At 38.7% G+C, this 26,622-nt stretch overlaps 1 protein-coding gene across 1 annotated transcript; it reads right to left on the reverse strand.

Moving 5' to 3' along the window:
- DNAJC3 (DnaJ heat shock protein family (Hsp40) member C3) lies at positions 1 to 26,622 on the reverse strand. The gene is made up of 12 exons (XM_053969486.1): positions 26,415 to 26,622; positions 21,181 to 21,291; positions 18,083 to 18,207; positions 16,997 to 17,071; positions 11,138 to 11,290; positions 9,659 to 9,840; positions 7,589 to 7,708; positions 5,699 to 5,804; positions 5,483 to 5,603; positions 1,575 to 1,707; positions 663 to 811; positions 1 to 233 (listed from the first exon to the last, which is right to left on the reverse strand). The coding sequence occupies exons 1-12, from the start codon at positions 26,494 to 26,496 to the stop codon at positions 76 to 78; spliced, it is 1,515 nt and encodes a 504-aa protein (XP_053825461.1). The 5' UTR covers positions 26,497 to 26,622; the 3' UTR covers positions 1 to 75.

Below are 26,622 nucleotides of genomic sequence, written 5' to 3' on the forward strand. Positions count from 1 at the left end.
TTGAACTGAGAGACTTTTTATTTTTCAATGAATTAAGTAAAAAACAGCAGCAGCCACCCAGAAACAGTCTTGGCTCTAACTGAAGTGAAATTTGAATGTAAATGGTCCTCCTCCAGAACCAAAGGGGTTGAATCCTTGCCACGTGTTCCAGCTCCTGTGAAAAGGGTTGTTGCCACCTTGCTGACTCTCCGCATCCAGTGGGTCCTCTCCCGCATCAAACTTCCGCCTCATTTCTGGAGGAAACAAAACCAAGGTGGAATCATGGCACAGTACTAACAGGGTTTCCCCAGAGTACTTCAGTTGCTGTTGTAATCTAAAGGCAGTTTGCAATAGCACTTGAAGCAGAAGGAGACACATATATCCTTGACATAAGTATATCCAGAGTTAGTCAATCCTAGAAATCTCTACAAGATGTTATCCCTGGAAGAGACCTTCAAAATGTAATTTTTATTTGACTTTTAACAAAAGTTACTGAAACACAATACGTACAGATTACATCTGACTTCATGCCACAGATTGGATACAAGCATTAGTGTACTGCTTTCTCAAGATGGGTAAGGGCAGAAAGGGAAAAAGGGAAGCTGAAATGCTTCTTATGACTTACACTTTTGTTTCGACCTTGATGTAAAAAAAGTAAAAATAAGAAGCCACTGCATCATTACCTGGGTCAGTGAGGACTTCTTTAGCAGCTGCAATATCAATGAATTTCTTCTCTGCTTTCTTCTTTTCTTCCTCACTCTGGAAGTTATCAGGGTGCCACTGGGATGCCAGCTTTCTGTAAGCTTTTATGATTTCTTGCTTTCGAGCATTTCTAGATGGATAAAATTACAGGTAACTTCATTTTCTGATTGCTCATATGCCACATTAATGAAGTTTATTTTAAACACTGAGACACTAATTAAGGGCATCAGGAAAGTTATGAGGTGCTGTTAACCTTCTGCAAGTGGCATTGAAGACTCTTTACACAAAACAAAGGAAGCAAGTTATAACCTTAAGCAAGATTCCTCACTCCCTCCTTTACCATCCATATACTTCTCTTGGAAAGATGCTACTGCCAGTGACTCTGCAGAATATAGTTCTCAGTCTGAGGAATTTACCATCATATGAATAACAAAAAACAGAGATCAAATTAGTTCACAATTGGAATGATGACCAATACTAGTTCAGAACTTTGCCTGCTCCTCATTAGCAAGGGAAGTTGTTCAGTCAGTCCTACCAGACTCTTCCAATCTATCACACTATCTGCCACAATTTTTGTTACTTTTAGTAATTCTTGCCAGTCTTCATTTCTTCCCCAACTAATTCATATGACTTAGAGCCATCTATACTAAGAATTTCTTCCTAAAGAATTTCTCCTCTCTTCCTGCTGTTGTTTTTCCATTCTTTCTAAAAGAATTGTAAACAAATGCCACTTTACAAGCTGAACACTAAAAATTAGTACAGCAGAAGAGTGAAGATAGCAACATACAGAGCAAAAATTAACACTCAGCAGAACAAATTCAAGTGATCAGCCCTAGAAGTACTGGTTTAAATAACCACCTTTCACATCATCATCTCTGGAATTAGTATCTCACCTTTTTACTCCCAGGATTTTATAATAATCCCTCTTCTGTGATTGCTTCAGCATTCTCTGGGCACGTTCCAGCCCTTCCCGAATCTGCTGGTCATTTTCACTATTGGCTTGAGCAGTCTCATAGTCTTTAATAGCTTTTATTAAAAAAGTCAAAGAAAAAAATGTTTTACTACTCTACAAACTTCCAGTTCAAGAACTCAGCCACTCAACAAAACTGAAGCTTTGTTATTACCATATATAAACAGCAAAACTGTAGTTTCAACTTGACATGTTTTGGGTTTTTTTCCCTAAATTAGAAAATCTTGGAATAGAGGAAATTCACTTTCACATATGAATTAGGAAATTTTCTTTCTTCAGGTTCGTCACACTTGTGGGAAATGAAAAAGAAGGGAGGGTACCAATGTAGGTCTGGACGTTACTACAGTCACAAGCATGAACAAAATGAGTATCTAGGACTGGGATGAAGAAACAAACCAAGAAGATTCAGCAATTAGTACTTGAAAAGCCTACTGCACATTAGTCCCACTTTGTTGTTCAACTCAAGGATGATTTAACCAAAGTCCTTAAATGAATATTCATTCTTCTCCCCAAGTCTGCACTCAATCAACACAATAGGAAGTCTCTTCCTCTTTAGTGACTATAAAGACAGATTTCAGACTACCAGTAAGTTCATATTGTTAGCAAAAGGTAAATACTGGCGTTTTACACCTCTGCATGCAAAATATGCAGTTATATTTTAGTGTTTTTTTTTTCCAAAGGCATGCTCTCTCTTTTATTTCAAGAGTTTCATTTCTCAGGAATGAAAGGAAGAGAAGAAAATATTTAAGAAATTTGAGGTCTACACTTGTTTAAGTAAATTCTATTATTATTCCAAGTGCTTAAGACACCAAGTTTATATATCCTTTATTATCAAAATTTATCAAGGGAAGCAAGTTGAAGTCTTTAATGAGACTGCTCTTCTTTCACTGTTATAAAAATCCTCAAGGTCTCATTCGCAGATCCAAGTCTCTTAGGTTTTTCAAGTTAGACAAAGTACTTGCATCAGATTATTTCCAAGCAGATGCTATTTCTCAGCAGGTGTTACATTTGTTTTTCACTGTTTCTGAGCAAGACAGCAGGAAGTGCTAATGAATTTGTATTACCCAGACATCTGATACCACTGCAATCTTGTTTCAGTTACTGAAAAAAAAAAACCCTCCAAAAAGTATTGCCAGAGCCCAAACAATTTCCTAGGCTACTACAAATCAAACAAAATTTCTATTCATTTTCACATCACAGAACACCACCTTTGCTGTTTAAAGCATTCTGGCTTCTGTTGGTATTTTTAATAATTTGTCCAACCATTAAAAAAAAAAACCCAAAACAGGAGTGTTCCCTAATATGTGTGCTGAATATGTGCTATCAAAACTAATAAAAGCAGTGAAAATGCAGGGATTTCATTATGCTGCTTTATTCCTCCAATAATGTTAAGCCCCACTGAACTTCATCTGCTTCAGGTAATACTTCTTCTAATACTGCTTCAGGAGGGGCTAGCAGAATGTCCTGCCAAATGCAGGTCACATTGCTCAGCCTCTCTGAGCACCACATCACCTATAGCACCATCATGGAAAACCTGCTCAGGGGTCAACTACTTGCCATGGCAGTATCCGATTTCTCTTCTTTTTTTCTGAATCAATTTCCTTATTTAAGGACTGCAAGCAGTAAGCACAAGGGAAGGTGTTTCAGTGCGGCACACTGCAGAGGGAATGCGTCCAGCACGCTCTGCAAGTACACATTGCACTTTCCCTCTTTAATTTTGATGGTACGCTCCAGTGTAGGGATTTTCCTCTTTCAGAGAGCTAATTGCTCTCTCCATCTGAGGGGTGAAGGTTGGAAGCAGGTGGAGAAGGATGGCAACTTCATGACCACAACAAGTTTGTTATGAAGCCAGGAGACTACTTATTAATTCCTAGTATGTCAAGTGAGATATTTAATCAGTTCTTTTGAGTCACTATTTCTAGAAGCAGTAGTACCTCACAAGCAAACAGAAGAGTCACTGTTGCTTCTTAGTGGCCTGGTATTTCAGAAAGCTTCCTTTAATCCTGCTCCATGACATGAAAGGAACAACTCTTTCCCAGTGTCACTTTCAGTTTAAATACTTCAGTCATATATAACTCTCGTTATTTCAATACAAGAATCTTCATGATCTCTCAAAAGGTAATCATATTCGATCTCTAAACAATTTTCCTGGCTTTGGTATTTTGCCTGAGTTTTTAAAACAGTGACAGATTAATTCTGTATGTGGAATAATGGCCAATTTCCCATCAAACATGAGTAACTGCAGACAACCTACATCCATGCCAAGACTGTTAGAGAAACAACAGAACCACTTTATGCTCTTACTGAAACCTCTACCGTAGTAGTCGGGAGGAGAAAAAAAGAAAACACAAAAATTAGTATGATCTGACCGATTTTGAAACAGCAAGGCAGATTTTTTCCTTTTTTGACAAAACTTGTGCTGTAGACAGATAGACTCCTGTACTTACAAGGTATGCCAGAAATGGAATCATTAAACATCTGTCTCTGCAGACAAGCCCTGGCTCCCATGTGATTATGAAGTAATTAAAACCATCTCATGAACACAGCTATACAAAGTGAACTGCATCTTGAACACTTAACAATAATCACCTTCAAAGTTCTGAATTACAAGTACTTTGAAATTTCCTACCTTTAACAGGAAAATAGGTGCCTCCAGCTTGAAAAATTTTTTGAGGGAAGAATGAGAATCATTTTGCCCCTTTAAATATGAGACTACAATTTTAATTGCTCTCTATGCTTGTGTTCTCTATGGCAAAGAGAAACCAGCCATCAAAAGATAAATGAAGACACCTCCAGGCAGATGAACAGTAATGGGCTGGCTGTAATGCTCTTGATGGAGGCACTGCTGGAAGGCAGAATGTAACTACATGTACTTCGCTGCTGTCAAGGGCAGGAGGAAGGCACAGGAGATGTTACACAGTCTGGAGAAGCACAGCTCTGCTCTAGCATGGTTCTTCACTTGGAACCAGGGTAGGCCAAGCCCAGCAGGCACCAACACAGGAAATAAGCTCTCCCAGATTCCAGGTATGTCCTCTCTTTTCCTTACATCCTGTAACAGGGAGGTATTTGCCCCAGCACAAGACCAGGCTGGCTGGCTGCATTTGTGCAGAACCTTGCTACAAAACTTTTCTTTCTTCCAATTCACAACAGTTTGAGCCACCCTCCCTGGAGGTATTTAAAAGTGATGCAGATATGGCACTTGGGGACACGGTTCAGTAGTGGACTTGGAAGTGCTGAGTTAATGGCTGGATAATCTTAAGAGGTCATTTCTATCACTCCATGTAATAGGATGCAACGTACAGAATCTCCATATGGAAAATGCTGCCTCAGGAATAGAATCCGTCTCCTCTGAGCAACACTACAGAGATCCATGGAGGAGAAGCAATGGCTGTTACCTTCCTCTGCCCTCAGCACATGCTAGGGAATAAACAGTATTATTTCATGCTGCCATCTCAAGACATGAAAATGGAGCTCCTAAAATGGATTTACGTTACCCTAACACTAATTACCTTTTACCTCTAAATGCAATTCTGTGGCATTGCTGATTATATAAAACATCTCTGAGCTGAGTAAGCTGCATAGTCTCATAAAACATCCCAAACACAGTCCACTGTTGTAAAGACAACTCTGCTGTAGATAAAACAAGTATATTCCACTTAGACTAATCAAGACAAATTTACCACCAAGTATTTTTGTAAATCTGCAACTACCAAGACTAATTAAGGATAACATGGTGTAGAATCAAAGTGCATGGTAAAAAAAAAGCCTTTGAAATGCTGACTACACTTTAAACATCCAGATTAAGTATGTGCCAATGGCATACAAATGTACCTTCTTCATACATGTCTTCTAGCAAATAAGCTTCTGCTCTGTCTTTCAGGGCATTCACGTTGGTTGGTTCTAGCTGCAGAACTTCTGAACAAAGTTTGATGGCTTCTGTAGCCTGCTGATTCTAGAGAGGCAAAAGTAAAACCAAACTCATGTAGTTGTGGATGTTTTATTTCATGTTTGAGTTGAAGACATTCAGAGGGAGATAAGCAGAATTACCTTTGATAAGCAGTGACAGATCCTTTCTTTGGCACGAGTAGAATAAATTGGGACTTCTGGCTCAGTTTTCATTACAGACTCATATTTACTGATAGCATCTTCATACCTGTTTAAATCATAAAGCAGAATATCATGAGATGTAATCACTATCTTAGGGTGTTGCATTTTATTTAAAAATTCTTAAAATTCACAGACTCGCCCATCCTTCTATCAAAGGACTTTCGCTTTAATAGCCTTGAAAGCGAGGTGTGAAACAACAGTATGAAGAAAACTTGCAGGCACTTCAAGAATTACATTCCCATTCTCTTTTCTGTGCTGAGAGACAGAAGAGCAGGCACTAGGCCTATCAGGCTTATGCACAAGGTAACAACAGCCATCCATCACCATGCACAGCCAAGGGTCTCCAGATTTGCCTCCTGCAAATGACACTGCATTTCAAAATAAGCATCTCCCCCACTGATACCTGAGATGGACTCAGTTCTGTGCTCACAGTAAGAGTCCAGACTATCTGCACACTACAAAAGGTACCTATTCACAGAGGTACAAAAAAGCTCCTTATGCCAGTTTTAATCATGAAGAAGAAAAGGAGAAAACATTTGCCTAAGTCACACAGTAAAGTGTTATTTTGCTGTGAAGGCCTCAAAATGCTAAAGTTACATGGTTTGAGCAAGAAACAGATTAAAACATTTACCTAAAAATGCAAGAGTGAGATTGAATCCACAGCTTGCTATAAGTTAAAGAAATGCAAGCTCTCAGGCTCCCTGAAACTTTGCTGATGCTGGATGAAATAAGTGAAAAGAGTCCAAACAGACTTCTGGCTTAATAAAACTGGCATCAGTTGTGCTTTTTCACATTCCTGATGTACTTCATTTAAAAAAGCCACCTTGACAATGTCTAATGATTTGTTCATGTGGACAGCTGGATGCCATGTGCTTGAGAACACAAAACTGAAGTAATGCAAGAACTACAAGAATACAGAGGCACTGTCTATCATTTAACAGGGTGCATAAAAGAAAAAAAGCTTATCTGTCAGAACCACTTCTGCCATCAAGGGCACTGCAGAGTTACTAAGTGGTTTTCATCTTAAGATATGGTCCTTTCAACAGAATAGTTGAAGTTGGAAGGAACTCTTAGAAATCATTGTTCTAACCCCACTGTCTGTGCAGGGCCACCTCTAGAAATCTACCTACAATTGTGTCCAAAATGCTTTTGTATAACTCTAAAGTGGGGAGACTCCATAACCCCCTTGGACAACCTGCATCATTGGAAATGAGGCAGTGTAAAAAACATATTCTGATGTTTTAAGGGAATTTCATGTTTCAATTTGCACCCATTGGCCTGATCCCATCACAGAACACCACCAAGCAGAGCCTGGCTCTACCCTCTTTGCACCCTCCCTTAAGGTACATGGATGAAATCACTCTGTAGCAGACAAGTCTCAGGGCAAACACTGCCAGCCACCCTAGCCTTTCCTTGCAGAAGAGAGATGCTCCCAGCCTCCAATCTTAGTGGAACATCACTGGACTTTCTCAGTAGCTTCATCTCTCTTGCACTGGAGAACCCAGTGCTCAGCTGGGGTCTCATCAGTGCTGAGTAATAATATACGAGAGCTGAAAACTCCCATCCCTAAGTTTGTCTTACTACCTGCTGCAGAAAGAAGTTAAGTATGCAAAAGGGACACAGTGGCATCAGAAGGAATCAGAATAGAATAGTTGCTATGCAAGTCAATATTTATTTTAATTGTAATTTGAGAGCTCTGCTCAGTACCCACTTCAACTGACACATGCAAAAATCATCACTTTAATCAGCTCCTCAATCAGTAAGTTGGTGCCTCAGTTGTGGGTTTTTTTCTCTTTTTTTTATTCCTTTAATATAGCAGTAAATACTTACCTGCCTTCTCTGATGAATTCCTCTGCTGACTCGATCTGCTTATTGAGTTTCTTTACTTGCTTATAGAGAGAGAAGCATTGCTTATGGTCTTGGTCCAGTTTCAGACACTCCCGGACCTCACTTTTCACAGGGAGGTAAAGAGAAGGGGGAAAGAAAAAAAAAACACACCTAGGTCACCACATACTATGACATTTTACCTGGATACACAATGCAGCATATATAAACCGTTCAGAACAACACTCAAGCTCTTTCACAAATCTCTCCCTTCATCCACATATTAATATAAAGTTGAGACCAAAAAGAGTTTTCCAAAATATACAGGGATATTTACCTGGGTTTGGTTTTAATTCTTTTGTATTGCCAAACACACAAAAGATTAAATGCTACATTAATAACTGACTAAAGAGCTGAAAAATACCTTTGAAGAAAAAGGCACTCTGTGAAAGAAATGATATTCAGCAGTTATCAGATGAATAGATAGGAAAATTACCATCAACTGTAACTCAGATATATTACAAAATTCCTACATTCAGGTGTATTTTGTGCTGCTTGAAACAGAAAGCTCAGCTAAGACACAAACCTCCTTGATGGAATCTCAGCCAAGCCTGAGGCTGATGTTCCACTGTGAAGAATATTTAATCAGACTCTGATTAGGGAAAATATGTCTCAAAATAGTCCAAAGTCTAAAAAAAAAAAAACCAAAAAACCTCCAGAATGCAAACCAAAAAACCTCCAGATGGAATAAATGTTTTGGATCCCATAGAGTTACTATAGCACAACCACTATGTCGATTTCAGGAAGAGATTACAAAATCTTATTTTGTTCCTAAGCACAGACAAAAATATCTTATTATTTGAAAATAATTAGGCCTTTAAGAGGAAGAAACTAATGTAAGGACAGGAGATAGCACCCAACAAGTCCAAGCGCTATAGAACTCCTTCTCAGCATATCTCATGATGCAAAAATTAATGGTATCAGGTAAGAATAAAGGAAAGAGGCTTTTCTGTTTCTTTCTGATTCCACTCTGTTCTTCAACAGTGCCCTCAACTGTGCTTTTAAATGCCACCTATACTTGAAATCACTGGGCAAAGTGATGGTCACCTACCAGAAGTCATCACAGAAGTGACCTATGAGCTCACAAGATTAAGTAGGCTCTGGAAAGGGAATGCCTAATGCAAACCAATTACTTTAATGTTTACTTTTGGCTAGCTATAAAACTAACTTCTGCAAGTATAATCACATACAGTTTCCATCTGCCAAGGAAAGAAACACAGGCTTTTTCAGTTCTCTTCACCTTATTGAAGGGATTCTGTGGCAGAAATCATATTGAAAGGGATTCTGGAGATGAAGGCAGCACATCTGAAATTATGATTGGCACAGAAACCACTTCTGTGCAATAGGAACAATTCCATCATTTGTGCAGCTAGACACAGAACTGAACAGTCTAGATTAGGCAAGTGTAGTTATCTGCCAGACTGACTAGGGACATATGGGAATAAGACCCTAAACTTAACTCAGTATGAATAAAAGGATAGGGCATTATCAAAAAGTCATCCAGGACTTTCTGCAGGAATGAGAGGCAAACAGCTCTGCATCCCAAGCTCTTCACACTTGGACACTCCTGTACTTTTTATTTATTCTTAAGCTTGTAACCTGAATGTATACATCTTCTCTCTGTATCTCAAGCTTAACTTCAACCTTCCCTAAGGTTTAACCTTAAGGTTAAAGGTTAAAAAAAAGCTCCACTACAGGAAATTTAGAGAAGCGCTTCCTTCTAGGAGAAATACAATGAAAACAGCACTTGTAAGCAACTCCAGTGGAGAGGAACTCTGGCTTCTGTTTAAGGAAACAAGATGCCTGGAACCATCAATGGTTGGTCTTGCCAAGAACAAAAATGGGTTTCTTCACTGCTAACCCTTAGTTTCTAGAAAGGAATTCCCTTTATCAGATCTAGACCACAGTTGATTCTCCATCCAAATGTCACACAAGAGATACTTAATGGTTTATCATTACCTATATAATTATATTTTCTCTCTCAATTATAATGATTACAGCAAATAGTAAAATTACCTGAGAGATAATTCATGGTCCCCCAGCTGATAATATATTCTGCTGATTTTATAGAAGGCTTCAGTATTATCATTCTTTAATTTGGCAGCAGCTTTCAAGTCACTAATGGCTTTGCTTGGTTCCCCTTCCTTTATATAACACTCTGCTCGAAGTTCCCGTAGCTCTGCATCCCAAACACAAACCTTGAGAAATCAAAATTAAAGCTTGTTTTTGGTCCATAACACTTCACTTCTTTTCCTCCCCAAAAGAAAAATCCCATTTAATTTCACTTTGCCAACTGCAACAGCATAAGATTCAAGCTGCATGCAGAGCTCACGAAATTAGCATCTCTGCTTCCTGGTGGATGCTGTGATGCACCTGCCCAAATAGAAAAACAAAGGCTGAAAATTTTGTAAATGATGCAATGAACTCATGCAGAGAGATGAATTAAATCTACTGGCATTGCTTAAACTAGGACAGTCTGTTGAGCCTCCAGGAAAGGATATCAGAATCATAAATTATTTTATCTTCCCAAAAGAATAGAGGTAATGAACAGCAAGGACCAAGCTGTCGGTTGTTCTCTAGGAAGAAGCCTGTGGGTAAGATGCAGCTCCAAGTTTGACCTTAATATCTGGATTTTAAAGAATAAAGAGAGGTAAAATTGTCACAGTAAGGCAAAACTAATTACTCATGAGGAACTGCCTATCAAAATTTGATTTAGGGAATTAAATCTGTGTAAGTCTTATCAGCTGTTTGGAAATGATCCTCTTAGAGGAAGCTTTCCTGCTTTTCCACATTGCCTCCCCATAAACCAATTCCTGCACTGTGGCCATTTCATCACCAAAAGCTCCAAGGTTGTAAACTCCAAGTCAACAGCACTAATTTCTATGTGCAGTCATAGCAATTAACTGTCTTTAGTACATTGCTGTATGACACACAAAATGCCCACATGATTGAGTTATTTACACTTGCACTATCGGGCTATCTACACCCATTAAGATTCAACAAATACAGATACTTAAGGAACAAGACGAAAATTCAGCTAGCTATCTATATTTTTGTGGGTTTTTTTTTTTTTAACTTTGTTTACTTCGTTTTCTCAAGACAAAAACTGTCTGCATATGTGCAATGAAAAATCCAGATTAAAAAAACCTGTAACTCCTATACTTGGCAGAACCTCATTGATTGCAGAAAAACTTCTTCCCAGCTTCCCCAAGAATACCAAATTGTAGAAAAACAGGGAAGTATAATCAATAAAGTTATCTGTAATTGAAGTTTCACTGAAGTATCTTTAAGACAAACTATTATTTTGACTTCTTCTGCGGCTAGTGCTCAGCCCTCTCCTCTCTCCAACACTATTACAGACCCACAGTGCTCAGCAAAACTAAACCAGTTACACCAAAGTTATTTTCACATCAGTAAAGAAACTATTAAACAAAACCACACAGATGTCAGAAGCTCTTACTTTCTTTTCACAGTACCATTTGACTTAACACTTACTGCCAAGATTTCATCAAGAAGAGAAATAGCAGCTCCGTAATCCTCTTGCTGGTAGGCAGATAATGCTTGTGAATGTAGGCGTTGCAGCTCATCAGATTTTGTCAGCTGAGTCTGGGCTTCTTTTTCCTCATTATTGCTAGGATTGGATTTGAGCTGCAAACATGAACAAGGAGAGAGACTCAAATGCTTGTTCAAGGACCTCTTTCAGTCTCATTAATAATCATATCATGGAGAACTGACTAAGGCTGCGAATAAATCAAAATGAGTTTCAAAACTCCACTGGAAGCATTTCTACATCTGAACTTCAGAAGAAAGAAACATTTTGAAATTCAATACAAGATTTCAGAAGTCAGAAATCCAATTCTTCATGCTTGATCAATCATCACTGGACACATCATACACAACAGTCACTATCCCCCATCACCTGCTGGACATTGCAGATCTTTTTGTAACCTAATTAATTCACCTCTGCTATCAGCTGTTAAATGCTGGATTCCTGAGGAGCAGCAGACAGTGTAACCACGTGGCATAATTGCATCTCTCACTTTAAGCACTATACGTATTTATAACTTCATGACAGAAATAAATGAAACATGTTCCAGACAGTTGTTACTCTGAAGTTTTGTTTCTTACATTTTCCTCACAAAAAGTGGCTGCAGCAGCAAGTTAAATGGCTACAACCAGGGAAAAGACTCAGCTGGGCAGTCATGCATCCTGTTTCTTACATAGTTTTATACAAGTCTAATGTTTTGTCTACAAGAACTCTCATTTCTCTAGCCCCTCTCTCTGAGCAAGCAGAAGTCATTACATTGTACTTGCCTTTTTCATTTAGGCAGGTTTATCTTTTCAAAGAAAATTTTTAAAAAGATCTTTCACGCAACTTTACTATCATCCAGGAAGATACACACAGCCAGAAAGAATCTCAGCCATTCCCTTGCAAAGCCATGGAATTTGTAGCATTACTGTAGCTTGAAAGAAGCACTGGCTTCACACTTGCTGCTGATCAGAATGACTTTCAAAGTTTAAAAGGGACAAATCAGCATGACTTTATTTTTTTGGTTGTTTTTAAATAAGAACTTTTATTATCTTGCATTCTCTACACAGAAGAATGTCAACTAAAGTCACTCAAAGATACCCAATACTTTTTTCTTTCCCCATTTATCTTGAAGTGGCCTCTTCCCTTCTTCTCACCAGTAAGTTCTTGAAACACATGTATTTTGTGCTTATGTTTCTAATGTAATTCAACTTTAGTCCTCAGAAGTCCTTTACCAGAATTTCCCCTGGTTCTACCACTTGAGTATATGAAAGGAAAGAGTCTAAATGATACATCGAAATCATGCACAGGTCCCACACTTAGCCTTCAATTCCTCTTTATAAATCTTTTCAAACCTTATGCAGTTTTTATTTTACCTGGCAAAAATCACGTTAGACCTGAAAATTCTCCTTTATTCCTTACACTCTCTTTCAGCAAGAGGAGAGGAATGTGATCAAAAAGTTTTCTTTCTTTGTAGGATTCCCAATAAAAGTCTCAAAGCTTTTCTTCCAGTTAGATCTCTGCCTATAAGCCCTTGATGCTGTGCATCCACTCTCTCCCTAAAATCTGGAGCTTGTAGCAGAGGCAAATTTCTGCACCTGTAATTTCAAAAAGTACCAAGTCTACAAAACTCTCTGAAGTTCTGAACTCTTCAGTTCCAGCTCAGCTGACTTGTTTGACTTCTTCCTTAATTTCTCAGCATTTTCTTCTTAAAAATGAAGAGCCTTTGGTATGGATGAGCCTTACACTTCCATAAAAACTTGTGATAACACCACACTCCTTAGACTCACAGTATGTTTCCTGTAATGTATTTGGAGAAAATGTCAGTGGAATATGAAAAGCGACATTACAATCATGGAGGCAAGTCCAATAGTAATCAAGACCATTTGAGCAAATCATCCTAGGTAATTTTAGGTAACACAACATGTCCAGTTAAAGACAGGGAAATTTTTCAAGGTATCATACAAACGGAAGTCATTGAGTGTGTACTACAGTATGATGAAAATACAAACTCATAAGCTCTTATTAAGTAATTAACATATCGCTATGATGTTTAAATCAGTAATGTTAACTAAAGCAAAAAGAAGCCTGTTCATTCAGCTTGTGAAAAACATCCTGAAGGGAACTGAGGGAATCTCCATGATTTGTGCTATCTAACATCAAGACATCCATGCACTCAAGGACAGTGCACAGAGGAAAGCCCTGCACTAGTAACGTATCAGGTAACACAGCTAAAATGACAGACAGATTAAATATTTCCTTGTTGTTTTTTTGGGTTTTTTTTAAATACCTTTTATTCTTTAGCTTGGAAGCTACAGATGATCACTGTAGCACACAGGAATGTATTTGGCAATATCTAAGGTTATATTAAATATCTCTGATGTGGTTAAGAGAGCCTCAAACACCCAACTAGATTGCCTAGTAACTTAACCCAATTTGATTTACTTACAGTGCCATAAGCTGGCCTCTCCCACCTAAATCCAAAACAGTACTATTATACATAACAACCAAATGTGGAAAGCTCTTGTCCAATATATTTTGCAACAGGCAAGGGTTTAGATGAGAAAGCAATTTGCAGCTGTACAGAGCTCAGTCACTTGGTCTTGGCTGACATCTAGTGGAACTACAAGCGGTGCCTTCAGTGTCAAGTTTTGAAGTGTTAGATCTTCCAAGGCAGACAGAATTGTGTATTTAGGACATCTTCATTTACAGTATTTATTGCAATAAATTGCAACTGTGAGTGTTACAGTCAGTCTTAAAAAATACTAGAATTTAAAAGAAATGTAACAATTTGGTCCTTTCCTCACTTTCCAATAGACAAGGCAGAAGTTCTGCTCTAATTCTTTACCTTTTACAGAATTCACCAACTCAAATGCTTGTCATTTTCTCTAGAACATAAGCAGAATCACTGACAACACGGTAAGGCACATACACAGGGCTGCCAGGATTTGCATTGTTTTTGTCATCTTTCCAGAAGGCCTTCCATCAACAAAAGTATGCCAGAATCCCTTTTATTTTCAGTAAAAATCTCACGCTTACAGGTAAAATAAACATTCCATGGCTTGAGGCCCTGGACACAAATGTTGATGCACCCACAGATCTGTCCTGCTGACTTCTATTAATCAGAAACCACTAACCCAAACAGAAGGAACTTGATATTAAAGCATATGAACACTAAACCAAAGTCGTAGCAGAAAAATAATTACTATTCATATAGCATGTGCAACAACATTGTAAAATCACCAAAGGAACTCTGCTTACTCCTTGTTTCATGTGGAAAACCTGACCCATGTAAAAAATTTAATCAGCTTGATTCATCTGCTGGCCTAAATGAGAGGTTTCTAGAAATGTAGTACTGCTTAATAGGTGAAGGCAAAAGTCTGAATCACACCCTCTTATCCAAACCTCATGACGAATTTCAGCCAACAGGAAAGTACAGAGTACAAAAAAAAAAAAAAAAAAAAAAGCTAAAAATAAAACACGAAGGCTGAATCTCAAGAGGCTCTGCTCCCAAAAAGGAATACTGCATCCTTTGCTGCTAGCAATTTCCACTGCCTGCTCTCACACCAGCACTACCTCACAAAACAGCCAGTACTGATATGCCAGAGAGGGCACGAATATATAGAGAAGCTGCTTAGCAATCAATCATTTAAAGATATTTAGGGTGCTCACCACAAAACTTCTTCCTGATACTATGAAATTATATAGAAAGAATTTGAGGACATGAATTTTGTTTTCTTTTCACAAGTACACATTAAAGGATAGGTTTACTGTTTTATATGAAATACAGTTACAATGGTTTCTTTAAGTTCTACACAAAGTCATTGGTCTTACAAGCTGCAAAAGTTTACCTGTCATCCTTCCCTTCCTTTAGATGGGCTGAATTTTCTTGCTTTCTCTCCCTCAAAAATGACTGCATCTCCTAAACTATTGAGATGCCTTTTAAGGAACACGACTACAAGAGAAGGAATGGGAAATCTGAAAGATTTAGAAAACAAGGGAAACCTCTCAAAGAAATAGGTATTCTACTTAAAGATTTCAAGGTACGCAGCACAATTTAATCCACTCCCCATATGAATAATTTAACCTATTGCAAATTACTACTTTAATATTTACTCATTTTACTTGAATATACTGTACTTAATTGAGAATTACGCCCTTCAAAACAGACCACTCTAAGCACACAGACAACACTGCTCAGAGAACAAAGATTGAGGACTAATATACTCTTTTCCTAAATCAGCTTCTGGGAAGAAACTCTGTTCTACTTCAGACTTAAAGCCTGATTGAGTACTGAAACTATCTGACTGACCAAAGGCAGCAAATAAATATTTGCAGCAGGTTTGGCAATAGGATATTTTACAGTTGACTGGAGAAATAATTCCACATGCAGCATTAAGCAATACTTCAAGAAACAGTAACTGCAAAGAGATGCACACACAGACTCACAATCAACCCTGACACTACATAATTGTTACTGCAGCAACTGTGTCCTCAGTTAATCCAAGCTGAATGTCTCTCTCCCACATTTGCAGACAGCAGGGCTTCGCTGCTATCAGACCACACATTCCTGAGGAAGAAGCAGCCAGATGTGCCATTGCTACATGAACTTCAGAATAAGCTGCTGGAGCTCTGCTACAGACACAAGAACTGCCTGCTACATTTCTACCCGCAAGAGCCAATCCTCGTAGCTGTCCGGCAGAATATACAGGATAACCAATCCAGTTTTGTCATCCACACTTACTAGTAAGATTTCCATTAAACAGCTGCAACCTGGACCACACAACTTCTTTTTTCATCACTCTCTTCAGAGACAGCCAACAAGACAGCATCTGCTACTTTGCAAATTCTTCTTATTTTGGCTTAAGGGACACACCAGCTGTTCAAACTAGCAACTCTTGAAGAGCAAGCAAGAATGAAGAATGTATCTTATTTATACTCCTATTTACATGAATTTTGTGCAATAGAGAGGAAATCTACATTCACATTCTCTGAGGTTTTTTTTTTTCTGGAGTTAGATCAGTTTACCTGTGCAGCATAGGGCTGAAATGCACAAAATACCCATCAAAACTAAAAACAGCCCAAGTGAGTTTTAGGTGGGTAATATCCGACTACTTGTAGCTGGAAACTGCACGATTCCTGATCATGGAGAGGAAGTACTGTCAGACATTCATGAAGATGGAGAACTCTGCAGATTAGGAGACAGAGGGATGCCACTGAAATGTACTGATTTAACTGCTCAGTGACTAAATTAAGTGTGGTATTCACATATCCTTTGAAGAGAAAGAGACACAAGACTTCTCCAGGATTTTCCTGGGAAAGTCTGTGTCTCTCTGTTCAAAGGGTAAGTGAATACCACAATTAAGAGTCAAAAATTCTTTTGCAACCAGTAAAAAGAGATAGGAACCTGCAAAGGTTGATCCATGATGCCCCTAGTGACTTCCCAGGGAGACATCAATACACTGATGTAAACCAGAGTTCAGCTACATACTTTGAGTCCCACATCACTTATTTCTGAATGAAGGCTGCTCCCTTCAGCTATAAGCAAGCAGAGATCATGAAGTATCAGGCACACACAAGAAAGACTTTGCAAAGTGCTCCACTGTTTCAGGCAACACCCCATTTCATTTGCATCACTATACTGCAACTTCACTGGTCATTTATTCATACAAGGTTGCTCAGCTACTATGCCTGCAAAGAACAGGAAAGACAAAATCAGGCCTAGATAGAATATACTCTATAGAGCATCAGAGTTCAGATGTGACCTCGGCTCAGAACCCAACCTTAAAAGTAGTGATGTAGTTCAACACTGGTCTCCAACTTACCACATTTTTAAAGTCATCCTCTGCTTCATCGAATTTTCCTTGCTTAAGCAGTAAGTGTCCTCTCTGTAATCTTGCCTGAAATGAAACATAACTTTTTATTTACAAATGGGAATTGAGCAAAGTATGAACACAAGTTTCATTTTAGTATAGCTAAAAAGCTGAAACAGGGATCATGACATCCATTCTTTGTCTTTTTGATTTAATTATGTTCCTATAAGGCCTCTTTAATGGCAAAGGATTGCTCTGCACTAAAACTGAGGGGCAAAAAGCAGACAATTTTTATGAAAAGAACTCATGTGAGAAGTTTCATAAATCAAAGTGAATGCGACTTTACACCACTTTCCTGATTATTACTGCTTACAGATGAAATAAAGAGCAGAAATAATAAACAATTCCTACATTTAATTATTTCATTAAACTCTCAGAATAATAGAAGCTATGTAAAAAGACAAGTCAATGATTTAGAAGACTTTGATTTCTAATACGAATATTTTCATACAACAATGAAGTTAATATTTGCTTCTTTATTGTCAACTATACAGGACATGCCACTGCCCACAAAAAAAAGGGATGTGAGAGAATCAGTTGAAGAGGATTCCAGCACCCGTTTACAACTAGCGAGGCAGTCTCCATAGTACACAGAATGGAGAAAGGGGTAAGCAAATCCAAACTTGCAATAGTCACACAGGAATGCAGTGAGATTAGGACAGTTACTGTGGAGATACCTCAAATCTAATGCTGATTAAGAGGAAAAAAACCCCAGAGGCATCTGTGTGCTTTCTTTTCCCTGTCCCAAATAGCAAAGCCTTGGTGAACAACAGAATAACCACAAGTGAGAGAAGTGTTCAGCATAAATCCATGAACTTAATAAAACTAGTAGTTTTTCAAATAACTGTCTAAACTGTACTCAACATCACTGCAAATTAAGGCACATACACCATTGCTATTATTTTACCCACTTCAAAGCCCTCTGAGGGATAATGTATTCTCTATTCCTGTTGAGCAAAGTCTGAAAAAAACCCCAAACCTTCTTTGAAGCAGATTTTTCTTTACATTTGAACAATCTTCAATTCCAGTAATACTTACTGATGTGAAGTCTTGCTTTAATTCAACCACTTTACTTAAATCGCGAATTGCTGCTTTAGATTTGCCCATGGCTAAGTACACTGTGGCTCTTCTGTAATAAGCAATGTAGTTCTCAGAGTCTCCCTCTGCAAATGAGCAAACAGTAATCAGAATACTATCACAATGCTACTGAAATTTCTGGTACAGTGGAACAGTAGTGACTAAAAATGTATCATCTGACTTTTAAGCTACTGGAAATAATAGTATACATTAATAAGAGAAAATTTGCAACATTGTGCAGCCAGTATTTTCTATGCAGTTTAATTATTTAACAATAAAGATTACACAAATACTGTAAATGCCAAGTAATTGAGAGTGAAGATCAAATATGCATGTGTTCTTCAGCTTTATACAGGAGAACCACCTCTACATACTAATGCAGTTTACCTCCAACTGCAGGCCTACATTTCAAAGGACATTAATTCATCATTTTCCAGCCCAACTGCTGACCACCATATCAGATAAATGCAAATATTCCCAAAATTACTAATATGTTAGTGCAATGTCAACACAGACACAAACTATTTATATCATTCATTGAAATATCAGCAACTTCTTTCTTTAGTAATAAAGTCAGCATCAACATTCCCTCTCACCAGCAGACAAATGCACACACGCTATCAACATGAAAGCTAACTTCAGGGCCCACACATTCCATGTTGTCTCCTGGTCAAAATTCCAAGATCCAGCAACTTTAATACTCTCCAAGCTAGCACATACTCCTGTACAAGAGGCAAACATCAGTCTCTGAAAACAAGAATATTACTCTTAACATTCTTCTCTATGCAGTATTTCACAGAAACAGGTTACTGCGGGCTCTCAAGGAAAAGTAACTTCAATCACCGAAACAACCCAATGCTGGAATACAGGAAACCTTTTATTATACTATTAAAAACATAATAATCAATCCAGAATTTGCAGACAAGAACATCCATATCTGAGGAACAGAAGCAGTTATTTTTCTTCCTCACATCACTTGAGGTTAAAGTTGAACTTCAAAATAAATGGAATAGCACCACCAAAAATCTTATGATCAGCAATGAAGTTTCATAGCTGGCCACCTTCATTACCAAAACGCTAGTTCAGTTCTCACTGAAAAAGCTATCTGCACTCTTCCTCTACAATACCTTCGTTGTGAAAATGCTAATCTCCAGAGCTGAAATTTAATAGGCACTCCCATGCTGTATGCCTCTTTGTATGTCAGGCCCTTAAAAAAAAAGGCAGCATTGAGTCCTAAAGGTGTAGGCTACATGCAAATCGACAGCTGAAATTAAGGAACTTCATTAATACACAAAGGATGAAAGGTAGGAAAGAGCTAAAATAGAAAGCACATTCCAGCACCAGATGATTACCTGACAGATTGTTTTGCCTCAGTAAAATGAGGCAACGAATTGCTGTTCATTACTGTTGCTGGAGTAAGTTGTCTTACTCCAGCAACAGTAATGAACAGCAATTGACACCTACACAGACAGAAAGCACAAGCTGGGATTGAAGAAAGAGTTGAAAATTAACTAAAGATAGGTAATATGGACAGTAGTTTTCTTCTATTTTAGATGTTTGCAAAAAAAAAAACAGAAATAGACTGGCTGAGGCAAGACAGAAAAATCTATTTACCTCACAGTCTACAACGATGCAGTACAGCCAGGAAAGAATTCTAACCTCCTCACAAGCACAGTTGGCAAATCATGCTTAAAATCTTTTCAAAAAGGCAAAATCCAAAGAAGTCTGATGAACATGAGGCAATCAGGCTAAAATCAGCATCCAACTAAGAATCCCATAAAGGTCACAACTGAGGTCGTCACACCATACTTCTACAAGCTGCTCGAGCACAGCTGGCAAAGCAGTGGGTTTCACTCATGCAGGCACCTCACATCACTGCTGCCCCTACAACAGCACCAGCACCTGCACAAGCCACACACTGAACTGGTCGCCTCACCCAATCCAAGTTCAAGTTTGCCAACCAATAATAAAGGAAAAAATCATGCCATAGCACTGCCTGTGCAGAGGAAGGCTTTGGCAGCAATACAAACCAAAGGAGTAACAGATTACATCTAGATGGAACAAAGAACTTCCATAAAAGAAAAAAAAAGGAAGTTGCCTCTTCCATTCTCTTTATATAAGGGAAATTGATCTTGGAGAATGCAAAGAAAATATTAATAATTCAGAAGCAACCAATGTTTCGTTTGCATCTCACTATTAAACCAAGGCATAAATAAAAAAGTATCAAAAGTATGACTCATCAATGTATAACATACTAGTAATAGTCTTTCCACAGAGAAAAAAAATGCACTTGTACACATTGTAACAAAGTCCAATAACTTAGAACAGCACCATACAATTAAGAACCTGTAATGTTAATGGACACTGCTCTTTACTGGTGCTGTCTCTACACTTCAATTAAAGGATTTTAATCAGGTAAGTTGCTTTAAAACACTTAAAATCCAACATTTAACTTCTCAGTTTGTTGAAAATGCAGAACATCAAACAAGTATAAACTCACTATTTGACTACTAGAGAGGGACAATTTTGGTCTCTGCTGCCAATTCAGTATCTCAAACTTGCAGCATCAGTTTTATTGAGATATCACCTACTTCAAGATTTAATTAAGAAAAAATAAGAAGCGAGAGAGCGACTATTTTAAACATCGAATTATTTACAGCACTGGATAGGAAAAAGCATGGATAAAGCCAGCCTTTCAAAGACATACTCGTACTTTGAAAAACATCATAAAGATGAAACCTGATCTTGATGGGATTAGACAGACAGGGAATACCGCATCAAACAATATCAGTCAATTATAATTCCTTTCATACAGCTAGCTTCTAGTGACTTAAGTGTTTATGTATCACATAGTTAATTTAACAGTTTTCTTTTATCAAAACCAAAGCACAAATATTCTACTGCTGGCTTCTGTCCAAACTGCTGTATAAAGATAGCCCAACTTCTGTGATTCATGGAATGCAATTTGCAAGAAAGCAGGATATTTAATGAAGCAAACAGTGGGAAAAAGCCCACCCAAAGGTATTTCAGTACAGGAGTCACCTCCCTGAGATACGCACCTATAGCTGCATGAAAGTGAGACAAAGCATCTGCCAGCTGTCCAGCAGCCAATAATTTCTTCCCCATTTCAAGTTGTTTTTCTACTTCTGCATTTATTCCACACTCAGCTCCTTAAAGAAAAACAAAAAGATCAAGGTTCTGAATGAACAGTTTGATTACAGCAAACAAATACAGTGATAATATGATACATGTAACAAACCATTCGTTCATCCTGTTTCCCATAGTCTTCAGATCACAGCAGAATTCCACTACAAATTACCCACCAGCTTATGGCTATTAAAAAACTTTCACACTAGAAAAAAATTCATTTATTAAGAGGAATACTGTATACCTAGATTTAAGCAAGGCAATATACTGAAATCCTGAATAAGCACATTATATTAAAACCCAATGATTTATAACTTATTTCACTCAGGTTTTGCACTGAGCTGATTCAGATAGGCACTTTAAATACAAAAATGTAGCAGCACTCCAAACTTGTTTCTTAGAATCCACATAAAAATGTTACAGTACAACCGACTGAAGGAAAGTATATCCAAACGTCTCACACGGAAAGGTGGTTAAACAACAACGTATTTCTAATGAACAAACAGTAATTTCTTATCACCAAATCATCACGATTTTAGCTATAGGCACTCTCAACACCATGGATCATAATTTATTTTTTCTTTTTTACTCCATTACATAGCTCATAATTCCTTTAATTCCACATTATAAGAAAATCCTTGAGCTGTTTATACTAAAATGAACAAAATACCCTCTGCATCCACTAGAGAAAGTTCTATCTGTTAAAAGACTGACAATAAGTCAGCACGCTAGATTCAAGGTCTTCAACTCATTTGTTTTAGAACAATGATAGAAAGCAAATTTAAAAAAAATTAATGGAAATTACTTCATGAAGTCCCAAATTTACAGTGAATATTTTTTGTTTAAGTTGATGGAGTTAAAACTGCCTACATGATAAATAATTTTTATTTGAGGATCTTACTAAATTATTCATTTTAAAGTCAATTCTAGGCATGTAAAAAATGTATTCCCATTTTATGTGTCCAATTTGCAGTAAAAAAGGACATTTTTCCTTGCCCATTTTCCTTCACTAACGTAAAGCTTCAATCATCAAGCAGTCCAGTGTCCTTTAAAATGACAAAGCAAGTATAAGAAACACAATGAAAAAACTAAGAACTGAAAAAAAACCTCACCACAAATTTCCCTGGATTTGGAAGTATGCTAGCAGTAAGCAGGTATAAAACTATAAACAGACTGAAGGATTTAACGTGACCTAATACCAACTAAAATCTCTTCAGTTTCATGCCTCCTGTGTTTCCCAACACACAAATACCTGAAATCTTTAAAACTTGTCAGCTGGGAGTGTTATCCTAGAATTGAGCTATAAATTACTCTTTGATGAACTTTCCATCTACCCAAATATGGCATTCAATTCCCACAGTCTCAAGCATCCTTGTTTTACATTCAGTCACATCAGGATAGCTCCAAGAATACATTTTTCCCACAGTAAGATGTACCTACACAATGTGGTGTCTTTCAAACATCTTGTGTACAGTACAGTTATACAGTTACACAATATTTAGGTGTAAGGGCCATCTTTTTCCTTGAAAATAATGAAGACAATTACTAAAACAAATGAGAAAGGTGACCACTGATAGCAACCAAGTAATAAAAGCAGGAGCAACATGGATAAATAAAGAAGCAAATTGTGAAGTCTTCCAGATTCCCTGTAAAATACATTAAACATTGACATACATTAAACTATATATTAACCTATACATTAAACCTCAGCTCTGCAAGTTGCCGAACATCATAAATTGGTACATGAATCTCCAGGAGCAGCCTGCATTATCAGCCTAACCATGACGAAAAGTGACATTTACCATAACTACTCAGGAACACTCTGCACTGACCCGACAGTTGGACTGTTTATTCACAGAAATCTATTGCTTATTCATTTTCTGGCTGTAGGCAAACAATTGCTCTAAATAAAGCAGCGACAGTAGACATCTGAAAACTGATAACATAAGCACAGGAGTCCAAGGACTCAAATTCCCTGCAACCTGTTTGGGTACCTATGCACTCTTTGGTCTGGGAATGAGCCTAAGAAGCAAAGGAGCAAAGAAACCCCAAACCCCACCCCACAGAGCTCATTCCAACAGACACGCATTGGTGAGCTGGATACCACAGGCCCAATTGAAGAAGCTCTGCATGCTCCACCAAGAAACTAAATTTACCCAAGAGATGTGCAACTTTCCCATTATTTTTAAAAACTTCCATGTATTTTAGTTTGAGAATCATTCCTTAAGACTGCCTAAGTGTTAAAAATTCACCCTGGGCCTCAAACAACCATACACATGAGCCCAGCTGTTAAGCCAAATATTCTGGATAAATTCAGAGCCTGCAGTCCTTGCAAGTCTGGGGCAAGAGTCTAAGAGTCAAAAAAAGCCAAACCAACACAAAGAAACCAAACAAGCACGAAATCCCAAACTATTCCCATAAAATTTTGGTACTAACCAAAATTGCTACTAACCCTGACAACTCAAGGGACAACAATCAGAAGGTGTGAGGAAGATAAGTAGGTGCAGCTGACCTTTTTTTCCAGTTAAAAACTCACTTCAAATAAATTATAGCTTCCTGGTAAGATTTTTGTTTTATTAGGATCATTGGTACTAATATGTAGGCACCTAAGTCTACAGACTTCAACTATATCCCTGTATAATTGGTCTCATCCACATTGCAAAGAACTCAAAGCCCTGCAACTTGAGAATAGTTTCAAGATGTTACATTAGTCTACACGCTCCTGTTTTCCCCCCTGTAGAATTTCCACCTACTTTTTTCTACATGTTGTTCTCAAGCTGAGTAACAAAATTATGAAAATAAACAGAATTAATTCCTACTGTGTACCCAAACCAGTTGTTTCAACGACAAGGAAGCAGCATGCATGCCATTAATCTTAATCACATTCATCTAAACCTTTCTTTTTCCCCCATAGAGGAACTTAACGATTGCCTTATCTTGTCAGGAGACTGGGAGATCCTGCTTTTGTAACTTTTTTTTTATCAGAATGACCCTGAATCTTCAGTTTGCTGTTATTTTTCAACAGTTTGGTCTTTGCTTTAGATATATTTGCTAACATGATTTTCAAAAACTACACTGAACTAAGTAATATGTGGACAAGCACCAACAGTTTCAGAAGCAACACTTCTGAGGTTTACAAGGAGCCTCAGAGTATGCAGTAGAGCCATATGCAACTTCCACACATCAAGTTTTCACTCCCTCCCCATTTGCAAAGGAAGTTGGTAAATACAGCAAAGGCTGGCAGACAAAAAAAGCCCCACCCTCAAGTAGCCTTTGCATTTGGGTCCAGGAAAAGAAAGCAAAAAAAACCCTCCCAAACTTAGGGCGAAAAAAAAGGTGGGATGAGGAAAAGAAACACTTCTTTAGTCCTCCTCAATCACCTCTTTTTGTTGTGATTAGTGTGGACAAACAGCAATGAAGAATTAATCTTCCCAAAAGAGGATCTCTGCCAAATTCATCACAAATTGAGGTGAAGAGGAGGAATCAAAAATGGTTTTTACATGGTGTATTTACTAGCCAGATATAAATAGTATTCACTGCCAACAACTGTGAGACACAAAGTTAATACAGAATGATTCTTCCAGATTCATGAATCAGATGACAAAAGGCAGACTTCTATTACCAAGACATCAAGATATAAATTTAAACGTGACTATTAACACCTTTGAGCTCAAAGACCAGTAATATTTGTGAGGGAAAAAAAAAAAATCTAGATATTTAAATAACATAACCCCCCCCAAAAAATCTGTAACTACATATTCCGAAAAATTAAATCATTTACTAAAAAGTTAGTGAATTCAGTAAATAAGATTCAGTACTACCACTTCTCAGTCTATTACTGTACTCTACATCTTTATTAACAGAAGTTAAGACAATGTCCCCCAAATTAGGAAATGCTCTAAGCCCAAATAGCCCTTAAACCACACACTTGAAATAGGCTGGCAGCTCTAAATTAAGAATCCTCAGCAGGAGCACCACTGCCACAATCTAAGGGGGGGAAAAAAACAGTATACTCTGAAAAAAGTTACTATTTGTCTCCTAATACTACTAGAATGCATATTAAAAAAAAAAAAAAAAAAAAAAAGGCAAGTTGACACCACAGTACGTGATCTAATGCACGGCGTCTTTGGCACAGTATGTTCATGTTGCCACCTGGCCAGCTGAAGTATTCTTTAATTTAGTGTATTAACTGAATTTTTAATGTTAACCTCTATCTTCCTTAAGCCCATAGCCTTTCTCTGACTACTGACAGCTTCAGTACCACTTCCATCTGCCATTGGCAGGTAAAGAATGTCCCTCAGGTAAAACCCTGACTGTAACCACCATTCTGCAACAGAGTTAGAAACTTAACAACAGCCTGTGAACAAAAGTCTGGCTACACAGGTGTTGCTGGCAGTGCACTATGAAAGTAAACAAGCTGCACAAAGCACAGATAAGCTGAACTTCAAATACTAATGGTGAGAGGTGAAAAAAAAAAAAAAAAACAACAAAAAAACAACAGAAACCATAACAACAAAACAAAAACAGAATAAATTCAACGCAACCATCAAAAGCCTCAGCGAATTTGTAAGTGTGGTACTAATACTGGTTGCGGTTGAGAAGGGCAACTGGAAAAGCCTTTGAACTTCGGAACTACACAAAATCCACACGGGAGTGCGAAATTCACGGCTAGCACAGAACGGCCAATGCTGTCACACAGCTGCACTCGAGGACACCAGGGCACCCGAGGCCTCACAGTGGCAGCCCCAGCCCGTCCGCGAGCAGGCCGGGGAGCGCGAAGCGCGCACACAGCGAGCCACCTCCGAGCGCACCGCCTGGATCTCCCACTAGCCCCAACAGGTCACCGGCAGCGGCCGTGCCCTTGTTACGCACCCTTCGCCACAGCCCCGAGTGATGAGGTGGCAGCGCTGTACCTCCCTCCTCACACCCTTTCCCGAAATGTGCCCCCGCTCAAGACACACGGGCCCGAGGGGGGGAGGGGGGGGTGTGCGCCCCGCCGCCATGGCGGACACCGCGCAGCCCCGACAGGAGGGACGGAGGGAGGGCGACCAGCCACCAGCCACCATGGCCGAGGGCCCAACCCCGACGGGCCGCGGCACAGTACCCCTCGCAACGCACCGCCAACAGGGACCCCGGCCCAGCTCACCCTGGTACTGCAGGTCGAGGAGCACGAGCAGGAAGGGCAGCGCGGAGCCCAGGCGCCCGGCGGAGGCAGAGGGGGACACCATCTCCTCCTCCTCCGTCGCCGCCCCCCGTCCCGACAGTGGCGGCTCCGGGCCGGGCCCAACCGAGCGGCGGCTCCAGCTCCTCCGGGGAGGGTCGTGGTCGACGCTGATTGGCCGCGCCGCGCGCGC

This window comes from Vidua macroura, chromosome 2 (assembly GCF_024509145.1).
Source record: "Vidua macroura isolate BioBank_ID:100142 chromosome 2, ASM2450914v1, whole genome shotgun sequence".
NCBI lineage: Eukaryota > Metazoa > Chordata > Aves > Passeriformes > Viduidae > Vidua > Vidua macroura.